The 14,029-nt window shown below is 56.9% G+C and overlaps 1 protein-coding gene and 1 long non-coding RNA gene across 6 annotated transcripts in view; one reads left to right on the top strand and one right to left on the bottom strand.

Moving 5' to 3' along the window:
* The first annotated feature begins 3 nt into the window (after positions 1-3).
* Positions 4-3,214, top strand: HRAS (HRas proto-oncogene, GTPase). Of its 4 annotated transcripts, XM_053899266.1 has the most exons (6): positions 4-162; positions 1,274-1,439; positions 1,617-1,795; positions 1,981-2,140; positions 2,249-2,330; positions 2,783-2,898. In XM_053899266.1, the coding sequence occupies exons 2-5, from the start codon at positions 1,329-1,331 to the stop codon at positions 2,309-2,311; spliced, it is 513 nt and encodes a 170-aa protein (XP_053755241.1). In that variant the 5' UTR covers positions 4-162; positions 1,274-1,328; the 3' UTR covers positions 2,312-2,330; positions 2,783-2,898. The 4 variants fall into 4 exon arrangements, with proteins under 4 accessions (XP_053755241.1, XP_053755239.1, XP_053755240.1 ...); XM_053899264.1 differs by lacking the exon at positions 2,249-2,330 and having other exon boundaries at positions 2,783-3,214; XM_053899265.1 differs by lacking the exons at positions 4-162; positions 2,249-2,330 and adding an exon at positions 333-558 and having other exon boundaries at positions 2,783-3,214.
* A 6,768-nt stretch (positions 3,215-9,982) lies between these two features.
* The window catches only part of LOC109259781 (uncharacterized), a 31,418-nt gene continuing 27,371 nt past the window's right edge, over positions 9,983-14,029 (bottom strand). For both annotated transcript variants that reach the window (XR_002076763.2, XR_008421052.1), the window contains exon 4: positions 9,983-12,247. This is a non-coding gene — a long non-coding RNA (uncharacterized LOC109259781). The remainder of the gene's footprint in view (positions 12,248-14,029) is intronic.

Below are 14,029 nucleotides of genomic sequence, written 5' to 3'. Positions count from 1 at the left end.
CGAGTGTCCGCCGCCCGCGCGCCCCGCCGCCCGCAGCCCGAGCCGCACCCTCCGCGGACGGAGCCCATGCGCCGGGCGACCCGCGCGCCCCGGCCCCGGCCCCCTTCCCCGCCCCCGCCCCGGCCCCGGCCCCGGCCCCGGGGGCAGTCGCGCCAGTGAGCGGTGAGTGCGGCGGGGGCGGGCGGCGGGCGGCGGCCGGGGCTGCGGGGCGGCCGGGCGGCCGGGCGGGCGGCTGGCGGCGGCGGGGCGCGCGGGGGCGCAGGTGAGCCGCGGGCGGCGGCGGGGGCGCTGTGCGTCCGCGTCCCCGGCCCTGCCCTGCGCGGGACCGCGGCCGTCGCGGGGTCGCCCGGCCTCCGGTCGCGAGGCTGCCCCCCGAGTGCTCCGGCACCAGGCGGCCATCACGCGCAGCCGGCGAGCCGGGGTGCAGGAAATCACTGCCCGCTGTCCGCGCAAGGGCGTCCGCTCGTGAAACCGCACAGACTGGGGCACCCCAGCCGGAGGCCTTGGCCCTGGCCTTCGTTCTTTGTCACCTGTGCGCCCGCTGCACACGTCGTTTGGGTCTGTTCCTCTCAGTCAGCTGCGTATCGGGAACCCTCCCCCCACCTCCCACCCCCACCCCCACCCGGCTGCCTCATCTGCCTTCTTTTCTCCAAAGTTCGTACGGCAACAGGATACCGGGGTTTTCCCGTTATTTTGACGTGTGCCGGTCTCCTTGCAGTGCGGGCAGAGCCCACAGAGGGCAGGGGGTTCTTGTCTGCCTGTCACCGTGCGCCCGGAGCAGCAGCAGCTGGCATACAGTAGGCGCTCAGTAAATACTTGTCAAAGGCAGGAACACGCTCCGTGGGGCCCGGAGCGGGTTGTAGGCGGGCACTGGCCTGCCTGGGCACGCTGCTGGGCGCTCCACGGTGGCAAGACCTGTTTTCGCAGGGAGGGGAACTGGGAACCGCCGCCTGCAGGGCCTCCGGTTCAGGCTTTCTGCCTACCCAGCAACTTCTAATTCGGGTGCGTGGTTGGGAGATGCTCTCAGCTGTCAGCCCTGCCTTTGGGGGGCCAGCTCCCTGCCTCTCTGACAGCCATTACCTGCAGCTGGAGGCGGGCCTGTCTCCCACCCCTGGGCTGGAGGTGCCACAGGTGGGCGGCTGGGCCTCCGTTCTGGCTGCCACCCCTGTTACCTGGTTGTCTGGGGCCAGCGGGTGGGACGGGCCAGCCCAGGGAGCTCAACAGGCCTGCTCTGTGGGGCCTGGCCTGTGGCTGAATGCGGCTTCCTCGGCAGGTGGGACAGGAGACCACCCCGGTGGGTGCCGTGTGCGGCGATCCCCTGAGGAACGATGACGGAATATAAGCTCGTGGTGGTGGGCGCTGGAGGTGTGGGGAAGAGTGCCCTGACCATCCAGCTCATCCAGAACCACTTCGTGGACGAGTATGACCCCACCATCGAGGTGAGCCGTGCTGCCCCTGTTCCCAGCCCTCCATCCTGCTGTGGCCTCCTCTTCTGTCTGCCTCCCTCCCTCCCAATGCCTCGGGGCGGGGCATGGGTGGGGCCCCGGGAGGGGCTGCTGCTTTGCTCGGCTCCTCCTAGGAGAGGTGGGGTGGTCCCTAAGCGCTGTGCTCTGCAGGACTCCTATCGGAAGCAAGTGGTTATTGATGGCGAGACGTGCCTACTGGACATTTTGGACACGGCGGGCCAGGAGGAGTATAGCGCCATGCGGGACCAGTACATGCGCACTGGGGAAGGCTTCCTCTGTGTGTTTGCCATCAACAATACCAAGTCCTTTGAGGACATCCACCAGTACAGGTGAGCTGCTTGCCGGCCCCCAGGGGCCCTCCCTGTCCCCTTTCCCTTTTTTTGTCCCTTTCTCTCTCTCCGTCTTTCTCTCTGTCTTTCTCTCTCTCCGTCTTTCTCTCTCTCTTTTTGCTCTCAAGGTCCTGGATGCAGCTATGCCTGCAGCCCGTGACTGGACCACACCTCCTTCCTTATAGGGAGCAAATCAAGCGAGTGAAGGACTCCGATGACGTGCCCATGGTGCTGGTGGGGAACAAGTGCGACCTGGCCGCGCGCACCGTGGAGTCCCGGCAGGCGCAGGACCTCGCCCGCAGCTACGGCATCCCGTACATCGAGACGTCGGCCAAGACTCGCCAGGTGAGCCGGCTCCCCACCCCCACCGCCAGCCAGGGACCCCCCCCCCCCCTGCCCCGCCCCAACCCTGCCAGGGAGCAGTGCTTTATTGCCCCCTCTCCCCCAACACAGGGCAGCCGCTCTGGCTCTGGCTCCAGCTCCGGGACCCTCTGGGACCCTCCGGGACCCCCGTGACCCAGCGGCCCCTAGCGCTGTAAGTCTCCCCGGATGGCAGGGCAGTGAGGGCGGCCAGGGCCCAGGGTCTGGGCTGACACAGCTCCAGGGGGAGGTGGAGGTCCCTGGAGAGAGCTGCCCTGAGCCAGGCCGGAGCGGTGACCCTGGGGCCCTGGCCCCTCTGCCCCCAGAGATCCCCGTGGGCCCTTGTTGGCCCTGACCCCTTAGCAGGCTGCGGGGGATGAGGGTGGTAGGTCAGACAGGAGTGGGACACGGGGTGTTCAAGCTTGGAGCCAGACCTTGGGGCCGCCCTGTGGGGGAGCCCCGGGGGATCAGGCCGCCCGGTGGGGGCAGCCCTGGGGCTTCCTGCCTGTCGGGGTAGGGGTGGGGAGGAGGCGGGCAAGGGGCTGGAAGTCCGCATGAGCTCGAGGCAGGGGTCCCTGGGTTTCCTCCCCTGCTGAGTCCCCCTCTGAGCCGGCCCCTTCCTCCTAGGGCGTGGAGGACGCCTTCTACACGCTGGTCCGAGAGATCCGGCAACACAAGGTGCGGAAGCTGAGCCCGCCCGACGAGGGTGGCCCCGGCTGCATGAGCTGCAAGTGCCTGCTCTCCTGACGTCCCCTCCGCGTCCACCCTGGCGGCCCGCTGGCCCTCTGTGCCCCACGAGCACAGGCACGGGGCCCGGAGGTGCCGGATGCCGGGAGGAGGTGCGGACGGAGGACGGAGGAGGGGAAGGAAGGAAGGAAGCACTCCCGGAGTCCGGACAGCCCCGGGCTCTCCGGACAGAGTGACCGCAGACCTCCCAGGACGCTTTGCACGGACTGTCGTGAACTGACGCCACCGGCACCCCGCTGTTACTCTCCTCCCAGCCCCGTCCCGGCCCGCTGGGCACAGGCTGAGTTGCAGTAAATTATTTGATGGTCTTGACCCTGGCGTCCGGCCGAGGTTGGGAGGCACAGGGGAACCTCAGCTTTGCGTGCCGGGCGACCCCCGTGCAGGGGCGCGTGGCAGGGGCTGGTCCTGCGGCCGGGGCCGAGCGGTCCGGTCTCTGTTCGGGGCGTCTGGCGCTTCTTGCCGAGAGCCCTGAGCGCTGTGGTTGCAGGCTGGTTCTGTGTTTTACCACAAAAACACCTCACTGAACTTGAAATAGCACGGGGGGGGGGGGGTTGAAGCCAAGGGTGTGTGTCCCCCCTGGAGGGGGAGGCCCCCGTTAGCGACCAGACGGGGGCAGGGGTGCTGGAGTCTGCCACCTTGGAGCCTCTTCTGTTGACTCCAGGGGGCGTCGCATTTCCTGAGTTCGGGGACCCCGCGAGGCAGGTGCCGAGGATGGCAGAGGGACGGTCTCAGCCTGCCAGGTCCGCGCCTGCCGGCTCCTCTCGTCTGACCTTTTCGGTGCAGGACCCCCGCACGTCCCCTGGCCTCAGCCTCTGCCCTGTTGGTGCCAGGTGACTGACTGCTAGGACCTGGGGTCTGGCGGAACCCGCGGCCCTGTGCGGGTGAGGGTGGGGCCGACCCGCCCACCCCTGCTGCCCCTCCGTTGGGGTGGCCTGCTGCTCTCAGAGCTGCCTTAGGTCACCTACGTGGATCTGTGGGCCAGACCCAGGTCCCTGACAGCCACTTACCGCTCTGACAGGGCCTGCCGGCTTTAGGCCAGAATCCAGGACCGGCCAGGGCCACGGGGGGCTTGGTCCCATCAGTCTTCATTTTGGTTGTCCGGGGGAGTCGGGGAGGGTGGTTGTGTTGCCTCTGCCCCTCCCCCAGAGCCTCGGGGCCATCACACTCATCACTGTCTCCTGCAGAGGCCCTCGAGCATATAGCTTCTCTGTGGGCGCAGAGGTCAGAGGGTTGCAGGAACGTTGGCAGCCTTGGGGCAGTGGCGGGGCGCTGCCCTGCCTCTGTGCTGGCCATGCCAGTCTCTACCCAGAGAGGGGCATCAGCTGCAGGCCACGGGGCAGCACAGGTGGACGGGGCGCTCCAGCTTCATGTGTGGTGGGCTGGCCAGACCCTGTCGCTGGGGTCCCAGTGGGGTTCCAGGGCCAGGTGTGTAGTGTGGCCCCTGGGGTGGCCCTGGCAGGTGCTGAAGGGAAGGGGACCCAGTGTTGTAGCTCTGAGTTCTAGTTTCTGGTTCACTGGGAGCTTTGAGAGGGACTTCTGGCAGTAGGCGGGCCAGAGAGGGTTCTGGGGGGGGGGGGGGGGTGCAGCAGACAGGCCAGATCCGGAGACAGGCGTGCAGCCGTGGGCTCCGTGGAGGTTCCCTCCTGCAGCCGCTCCAAGGCCTTGAGGTTGGCCTGGCTGAGAGGGGGTCCGGGTTGCTCATGTTGGGTGGCTGGGCTGGGGAGCGTCTCGAAGCTAGGAGAAGCTAGAGGAGGCCTAGGCGCCAGGGACACTTGTTCCAGGCCCAGGGGCATCATGGGGAGCTCGAGTTTTGCTCAAGAGATGGGGGGGGAGGGGGGTTAGTTTCTCCAGCTGTCTGTCCTGAGCGGGGTGGGGCACCAGGGTACCCTCGTGGCTCCCTGCACGGCCACCTTGGCCTGACACACAACAGCCCTCCAGGCAGCTGACTCCCAGCCCCTGCAGCGAGTGCCCGGATGCCCAGCCCTGGCTGGCTCCCAATCCCAGAGCAGGAGAGGAGACGGATGGAGACTGGAGGGAGGCCCACCTCGTGGGGTGGCTCATACTTGGCCCTTGGAGGCTGGGCCACGAGGTGCCTCAGCACCACGTCGTCCTCCAGGGCCCAGGTCTGGGCCAGCGTGTCCTGCAGAAACTCCAGAGACTCCAGGGGCGTCCTAAGAAGCGTCTGGGAGGCCGAAAGGGGCCCCACCCTGCTGCCCCAGGGGCCTCCCAGGGGCAGCTGCTGGGGGTCCGGCTGTGCCCAGGAGCGTCTTGGGCAGTGCCACAGCAGCGGGGGGGGGGGAAGGCCGGGGAAGGCCCCCTGCCCGCTGGTCCTCAGGGCAGTGTCCCCTGCCCATCCTGCACGCCCAGCCCTCCCTCCGAGGCCCCTGCCCACCGCCTCCACAGGCTCACTCACTTCTGTGTGCGTTGAGGACCGTGTGGGCCGTGGCCATAAGCATGCGCTCACTGTCCGGGATGTACACGTTCCAGAGCTTCGGGGTGAGCGAGAAGGGGGTCTGTGGGGCCAGCAGGCGTGGGAAGAACAGCCTGAGCAGGACCCACTGAGGTCTCTGCACGGCCTAGGAACCCCCTTCTACCCGCAGCCCCCGCGGCCCCCCGTGTGGGTGCACTTGCGAGGACGGACAGGCCGCTCAGGGTCGTGAGGGCCTGGCCAGCATGACCGCAAACCTGGGGGGCAACGGACGCTGCCCCACGCTCAGTGGCAACATGACCCCGGGCTGGTGGCAGCATGGGCCAAGGGCCTGTCCACACTCCAGGCTGGCCTGGCCATCCGTGCACTGCCGCCTCCTGCAGGGGGGCCCTGGGCTTCCCCAGGGCGGGTCTTAGCTTCCGGCCCCCGCCCTAGAGGCCCTGCGCGTGGCCTGGCTTGTCTGGGGGGTAGGGCTGAGCGCGGGCCTCCCTCGGGCCAAGGGCGGGCGAGGGGCTCAGGGACTAGGTCTCCTGGGGTGGCCGCACCCGTCACCGAGACACTGAAGGACCCACTGGGCGGTGTAAATCCCATCTGGGTGGTGCACATCTGCCCCTCCTCCTGGCGGGAGGGCCGTAGGTGTTCGGGACCGGCCGGGGGCCGGAAACCTCCCTGCGCCAGGGCCCCGTGGAACCAGGCGGACACGCTCCCCACGGCCCTGCTCAGCCCCGACTGCGCCCCTGGGCCCCCCGGGAGGAGTCACCAAAGCCTTGCCGGCTGCACGGAGCTCTGCACCCCTCCCCCACCACAGGGCCAGCGCCCCTGGGACGCTGCTACTCGCCACGTGTTTCTTCAGCTTTGGGGGCACTCTGTCTAGAATGTGCCGTGACGGGCCCGGAATGAAGAAGCCTGAGAAGGCCCCGGGCCCGCCGACAGTCGGAGCCTCGTCCCCACCGGGTGGGGGTTGAGTGCCTGACAGGGGCCTCCTCTCCGTGCAGTGGCTCCGCCGTGTGCACAGCCCTCCCGATCCCTGGCCGGACACGCGCTGGGAAGAGCCTGGGGTGGCAGGGGCAGAGGACACCCCTCCTCACAGAGAGCCAGCCGGGCTGGTGCCCTGCGCTGGGGGCCGGGCACGTCTGGCCGGCACCCTCTTCCCTGCAGCGGCCACAGCAGGGGCAACGGGGTTCCAGGCACAGGGGCAGGGAGTGTGGCCCACAGGGAGGCCGGGGGCAGGTGTGTGCGTGCAGCCCCCACGGCTCGCCACGAGCGCCTCGGAGGCCACGTTTCTCTGGGCTCAAGTCTACGCACAATGAGATGCAAATACCTCAGAAAGTTGGATGGGTTACGTTCATTCTGCTGTTTTCAGTTTGCCTCCACTAAAGCTCGCCGTGGGATGTGTGGAGCCCCCCCCCCCCCCCGCCCGGCCCAGCTCCCAGGTAGCTCGTCTCATCACCTATCGCTGGATTCTGTCCCGTTCTGTGACTTTCCAGTGTTTATCCAAGAGTATCTGCCTGCAGGTGTCAGGAGTGCAGCAGGGAGCGCTGGCATGCAGGCTGTGTGGACGTAAGTTTTCAAACCAGTGGGGTCAGTACTCACGAGCAGGTGCGTGCTGCGCTTTGGAGGCGGCGGCCGGACTGCCTGCCAGCATGGCGGCCTCGCTGTGTGCCCGCCACCTGCCCTCCTCGCCCCGCCAGCGCTGGATGCCGTCAGCCTTGCCCACAGGCGGGTGCTGCTGTCTCGTGCTGTCAAGGTTCCGCACGTTTCTGCGCGTTGACTTGCACGCGCACGCACACGCGCGTGCACGCACACGCACACACGCACACACACACTGCATCCATGCGCATCTGTGTGTCTGTAGCTTCTTCGTGGAAGTGTCTGTTCAGATCTCGAGCCCATTCTGCGCCTGGTCGTTTGTCAGATCACTGAGCTGGCTGGTCTCAGTCTGCGGGGGCCCTTCTACATGCGCGATTTGGCATCTGTCTCCTGCTCCGTCACTTTCCTTCTTGCTGTCTGAATGGTGCCTTTTGCAGTGAACGTTTTTAATTTAGATCGACTCCAATCTGTCAATGACTTCCTTCCTGTCCTCTCTCGGTGGACCAGCCTCTTCCTCGGCATCCACGGCCCTGCTCTCTTCTGGAGTTCTGCTTTTCTCATGCCCCAAATGAGTTACCCTCACCCTGCAACACGGCCGGGGGCTTAAAAGGCAGTCACAGATGGGAACGCAGCTGGGCCCCTGAGTTCACATATGGAACAGGCTGCTTTTGTGGATGGCGGCACATTGGCCCCGAGTCGAAAATGCCTCCCACCTGACCCTCACAGAACACCTCACCGATTCTGTGCCGACGGGCAGGGTTTGCTCCCCAGATCTGGGCCTGTCTCTGCGAGGCGCACAGAGTGGTGGCCGTGGGGTGGTGGGTGTTTGGGTGGTGGCTAGGGGCTTCGGGGGTTGGTGGAGGCTGGTCACAGGTTGGCAGCGACACGGCCGCACTCCGGGGGCCACCCAGGTACAGGGGGCACGTGGCACGCCCCTTGGTGGACCAGGAGACGTATGTCCTGTTACAGATTTGGCTTTTGGCGTCCTATGTACCAACTCTTGGCCTAACTTCAGGTGAGTACGATTTTCTTCCTTTTTAAAAAAAGTTTATTGGCACCTGGGTGGCTCAGTCGGCTAAGCGTCCGCCCCTTGATTTCGGCTCAGGTCATGATCTCAGGGTCGCGGGATGGAACCCTGTGTGGGGCCCCGTGCTGGGTGTGGAGCTTGCATGGGGTTCTCTCCCTCCCTCCGTCAGCTCCTCCCCTGCTCATGCTCTTTCTCTCTCTCTCCAAAATAGAAATAAGATAAAGTTTGTTTGTTTGTTTATATAGTCTCCGTACCCAACGTGGGGCTTGAACTTACAACCCTGAAATCAAGAGTCACATATTCCTGACTGAACCAGCCAGGTGCCCCTGTTTTTATTCAAAAAGTTTATATTTTTATATATAGATCGATGACTGATTTCGAGTTAATCTTTGCATAAGTTATGCAATTAAGACCACGATTCTTTTTTTTTTTTGCATATATATTTCCAGTGGTCCCAACACTATTTGTTGAAAAACTACCCTTTCTTTAGTGAACTGCCTTTCTACCTTTGTAAAAAAATCAATTACCCTTATTTGTCTGGTTCTATTCTGGGCTCTGGATTCTGTTCCATGGATCTACATATCCATCCTTCACCAACCGACACCATACTGGCTCCACTGCCACAACTTGAGAGTCAGTTTTGAAATCAGGTAACGTAGGGGCACCCGGGTGGCTCAGTCGGTTAAGCGTCCGGCTTCGGCTCAAGTCATGATCTCACGGTTCGTGGGTTCGAGCCCTGCGTCAGGCTCATTCTGTGTCTCTCTCTCTCTCTCCGTCCCTCCCCTGCTCATGCTGTCTCTCTCTCTCAAAAGTACACAAACATTAAAAAAAAAATCAGGTAACGTAATGCTCATACCTTTATTCTTTTTCAAAATTCTTTAAACTATTCTAGTTTTTCCATCTTTGCATATAAGAATCAGCTTACCTGTATCAACAAATCTTGTGGGATTTTGGGAATGTAGTTAATCCACACATCATTTAAAGAGAACTGGTGTCTTTATTATGTCAAATCTTTAAATCCCTGAACATGGTATGTCTCTCCATTTATTTAAGTCTTTAGAGATGTCTTTCTTTAAAACTTTGTATTTTTTAACACACAGACCCAGTGCATGTTTTCTGTGGACTGTACCTGAGTATTTATGGGGCTTTTTTGGAGCTACCGTAGAGAGTGTTTTCTAAATTTATGGTTTCTAAGTTTGATTTTTCTGTTGCAATCTTCCATCCCACGACCTCACCAAACTTACATATTTGTTCTACAAGTTTTTCTTACAGGTTATTTGGGACAGTTTTATTTCTTTTTTTTTTCCCCATATGTGTACATTTATTAAACTTTCCTTAGAGTGGTTACGACTTCCGGTATGGTGTTGAATGAGACTTCTAAGAGTAGGTTTCTCTGTCTTATTCCTAGTTTCAGGGAGAACATCTAGTGTTTCACCATTAAATGTGATGGAAGCTGCTGTATGTTCTTGTAGATGCCCCTTATCTGGTTGAGGAAGTTCCCGGGTACCCGTTGTTTTGCTGGAAGGTTTGTTTGTTGGTTTTGAGAAAGCACACAAGCCGGGGGAGGGGCAGAGAGAGAAGAGAGAGAGAATCCCAAGCAGGTTCCACACTGTCAGTGCAGAGCCTGACTCGGGATTTGATCTCACAAACCCTGAGATCACAACTTGAGCTGAAATCAAGAGTTGAATGCTGAACCCACTGAGCCTCCCAGGCGCCCTTTGAGGGAAGTTTTCTCATGAGTGGGTGCTGGGTTTGGTCAAATGTTCTTTCTGCACCAACTGATACGATGTGTGATCTTTTTCCTTTAGATGATTAACATGACAAATGATAGTGATCCGTCTTCAACTGATGAACCAACCTTGCATTTTCATGATAAATGCCACTTGGTTGTGGTGTATTCTTCTTTTTATATAACATTTGACTATATTTTGATTGAGGATTTTCATTTGGCTCATAGGAGTATTTGTCTGTAGTTCTCCCTTCCTCCCTCCCTCCCCCTTCCTCCCTCCTTCCCTTTCCTTCCTTCCTTCCTTCCTTCCTTCCTTCCTTCCTTCCTTCCTTCCATCTCTCCCTCTCTCCCACCCTCCCTTCCTTTTACTTTCTTTTGTACTCTTAGGTATGAATATCAGGGTAATGCTGTCCTCCTAAGTTGGGACATATTCCCTCCTGTTTTATTTTTCTGGAAGAGAATGGATGTAATTGGTGTTATTTCTTTAAGTGTCTGGTAGAATTTGTCATTGAAGCCATCGGGGCCTGGAGGTTTTCAGGAGGGGTAACTACAGACTCAATTTTTTAAATGGCTATGGGACTGTGACACTGTGCTTTACAGCAAATGTGTATTTTGGTCTTCATCCAGGATCCTGGCGCTCACAGCTCACAAAACCCTTGGAGTCTCTAAGAGAAAAGGGAACATCTTTTGTTACAACAGTTGGTCTCCCGTCCTCAGTTCCTGAAGTCCCTTCGGAGCCACGAGGGGGAAGTGGGTGTCCTGTTCCGCATAAACAGCCCCTTTACACCACAACTGGGTTTGTGTCCATGAGGAGACTTTTGGAAGAGCCCTAAGGATGGGGGCTGGGTGCCAGGGGGAGCCAACTATGATTAGAGGGTTTGGAGTCTCCGTAAAAACGCAAAAGGAGGGGGTCCTGCGGGCTTCCGGGCTGGTGAATCACGTGCAGAAGGGTCCAGGGACCCTCGCACACCCTACCCTATGCATCTCTACATCCGGCCGTTCCTTCAGATCCTTTAATAGTCTTTGTAATAGACCTGCAATCTACGAAGTCAACTTGTCTTCCAAGTTCTGGGAGCTGCTCCAGCAAATTAACAGAACCAGAGGAGGGGGTCACGGAAACCAATTAATAGCTGGTGAGTCAGAAGCACAGGAGACAACCTGGACTGGCGTCTGAACTGGGGGCGGGCTTGTGGGACTGAGTCCTTCACCTGTGGTGCTTTCTTCAGGCAGGTAGAGTCAGAACTGAGTTACTTTGGTGGGACACCTGGTCACTGACTGTGAGAACGGAGTTGATTCCTGGGTGATGTGGAAACACACACACACATTGTGAGGACTATCCCAGTTACCTAGCTCATCCTGAGTGAGTTTTGCAAGCGCGTGGTTTTGAAGAATTGCTTCATTTCATCTAAGTTGTCACATTAATGTGTGTGCAGCCGTTTGTAGTTTCCCTTTTTATGTTTCTGTGGATGGTAGTGATATGCTCTCTTTCCTAATATTGGTGAATTTTGTCTTCTTTTATTCTTTCTGTCTGCAAGAGATTTATCAACATACTGATGTTTTCAAAGAACTAGTTTTTGGTTTCACTGATTTTTCTCTGTTCTCAATTTTTCTGATACCTGTTCTTATCTTTATCATTTCCTTCCTTCTGCTTGCTTTGGGTTTATTTGTTGGGGTTTTTTGGTTTTGCTTTTGTTTGTTTTAGTAGGTTTCATGCCCAACATGGGGCTTGAACTCATGAGCTATGAGTTCCCTTCCCCCGTGGAGCGTCTTAAGGTGGACACTTGGTTAATGGATTTGGGACCTGTCTTCTTCTGTAATGTCACCATTTAGTGCTATGAATTTCCCTCTAAGTACTGCTTTATATGCATCCTATAAGTTGGACACTTTTAGTTCAAAATATGCTCTGATCTCCCTTGACTCTTCCTCTTTGATGTATGAACTATTTAGAAGTGGACTGGTTAACTTCTAAGTGTGGGAGAATTTCATGTTATCTTTCTGTTAACAATGCCTGGCTTAATACCATTATGTCATTCAATTACTTTCAATGACTTTAGAGTGTATCTTGGTAAATGTGTCGTGTGCACTTGAAGGGTTGTGTTCTACTGTGTTGGGTGAAGATATAAAAATATCTCACGCGTATATATGCTCGTGTGTGTGTGTGTGTGTGTGTGTGTGTATGTGTGGACACCTATATGTGTACATGTTCTGTGTGTGTGGACACCTGTATGTGTACACGTTCATGTCGATGCTGTTCTCCTCTTCATATCCTTGCTCATTTTCTACCAGTTTTGTCAATTCCCAAGACAGGAGCATTGGAACCTCCGAGTGTAACTGGAGTTTGTCAAATTCCCCTTGAAATCCTGCCAGTGTTTTCTTTCTGTACTTTGCAGACCCTGTGTTAGGTGCCTACACATTGAGGCTTGTTGGGTCTTCTTGTCATGTCCCTCTTGGTCTCTGCATTTTCCTTGCTCTGCAGTTGACTTTGTCTGGCGCTCCCTCTGTTTCCGTTTGCCAGTGTGTCCTCTGCCATTTCTTCAACCCGTCTTGTAAGCTCACATTTGAAGTGAGTTTCTTAGGGACAGAAGATAGTTGTTATTTCTTGTAAGTGCTCTGACAGTCTCTGTCTACAGCGATTTTCTACACACACACACACTGTGGTAAGAGCAGCAGACCCTTTCTGACAGCATGCTGACCGTCAGTCTTTAATGTGCTTAGGCCATTTTCAGCTCATGGAAGAACCGATGCGTTTGGACTTAAGTCTTATCATTCTTTGCGTGTTTTCTATTTGCGCCTTGTTTCTCTGTTTGCCATTTTCTGCCTTCTTTTGGTTTCTGCAAACTCCTTTTGGTATTTCACTTCAATTATGTTTTTTATGGTATGTCTTTGTGTAAATATCTCAGTGGTGGCCACGGGGACTATGATATTGTATCTCTACTTCAGGTCATACCTTCTCCAATCAAATCTAGGTGGGTTTACACCCTCACTGTGAAAAGCACACCTTAAAAATGTTTAGAAGACAATATCGTTATGACCCTGGGTGAGGAAGGATTTCCTAAGTTAACAGATATGCACAGAGCATGAACAGGCAAGTCAGAGAAAATATGCACGGCCCAGGAACGTATGAAAGTGCACTCAACCTCGCCAATGCTGGGGAAATGCCAATCAAAAGGGCAATGAGACACCATTTCTCACTCTCACGACTCAGGTGGGGGGACTGAAATTGTCCAGGGGATTCCTGGTGGGGACCTGGAGCGACGGGGAAAGCTTCCGTTTTGCTGGGAGGGCAACTCCACGAGACCCGAGCCAGTATCTCTCATGGTGTACAGGTCCACAAAGTGTGAATACACCGAAGTGTATTTTCAGCGCAAGACATCAGAAACAAGAGGGTATGAACAGATGAAGCTGGGCATATTCACGCCACGGAATACTCTGCTGCAGTTAAAATGAACAAACTACATTGTATCTATAATGTTACTGAACGGAAAAAAGCGATCTGCAGAAGGATATACACCGTACTATTTATACACGGTTTACCACAGGCAGAACGCAGAACGGGAGTTTACGTTTTCTGGAATGCACACTTACGTGACAGTAGAAATCTGTGGGAATAACTAAATTCAGGTTGGTAGTTACCTTCAGGGCAACGATGCAGGTGGGATCAGAGAAGGTGTTCAAGGGGCTCTGATCACGTTTTTAAGATAGGGTCAGTAGAGGGTGTTCGTGTTTTGAAAATGATTGTATGTATGAAAGATCCAATAAGAAAACACATAAGTAGGGGCGCCTGGGTGGCTCAGTCGGTTAAGCGTCTGTCAATTTTGGCTCAGGTCATGATCTCACGGTTAGTGAATCCCAGCCTGGCATCAGGCTCCGTGCTGACAGTGTGCAGCCTACTGGGGCTTCTCTGCCTCCCTCTTTCTGTCCCTCCTGCTTGTTCTCTTTCTCTCTCAAAATAAGTAAACAGTAAAAAATAAAACACATATGGGGGTGCCTGGGTGGCTCAGTGGGTTAAGTGTCCGACTTCGGCTCAGGCCATGATCTTGCCGTCCGTGAGTTCGAGCCCCGCGTCGGGCTCTGTGCTGGCAGCTCGGACCCAGGAGCCTGTTTCAGATTCTGTGTCTCCCTCTCTCTCTGCCCTTCCCTTACACTCTCGGTCTCTCAAAGATGAATAAACGTTAAAAACAAAACAAAACACAACACACATGTCTACGTTTCATATATATACGGAAACACCAAAATCTTAGGAATGTTTACTACTGATTAGTAATTGGATTGTGGGTGACTTACTTTTGTTATTTATACTTATATATGTTTTTTAAGCATTTTTTTCTAGAAAGTGTATTATTCTTATTACCT

This window comes from Panthera pardus, unplaced genomic scaffold, assembly GCF_024362965.1.
Source record: "Panthera pardus isolate Hobbes unplaced genomic scaffold, ASM2436296v1 HiC_scaffold_12, whole genome shotgun sequence".
Taxonomy (NCBI): domain Eukaryota; kingdom Metazoa; phylum Chordata; class Mammalia; order Carnivora; family Felidae; genus Panthera; species Panthera pardus.
Note: the sequence above shows the minus strand (reverse complement) of the source record. Positions and strands in the feature narration are given on the sequence as shown.

What these genes read in the sequence shown, in the direction of transcription:
- HRAS (XM_053899264.1), top strand. Translation starts at nt 1,329, where the DNA reads ATGACGGAATATAAGCTCGTGGTGGTGGGCGCTGGAGGTGTGGGGAAG. An exon ending in GAGGACATCCACCAGTACAG is followed by an intron (nt 1,796 to 1,980) that starts GTGAGCTGCTTG and finishes CCTTCCTTATAG; the next exon opens with GGAGCAAATCAAGCGAGTGA. An exon ending in CGTCGGCCAAGACTCGCCAG is followed by an intron (nt 2,141 to 2,782) that starts GTGAGCCGGCTC and finishes CCTTCCTCCTAG; the next exon opens with GGCGTGGAGGACGCCTTCTA.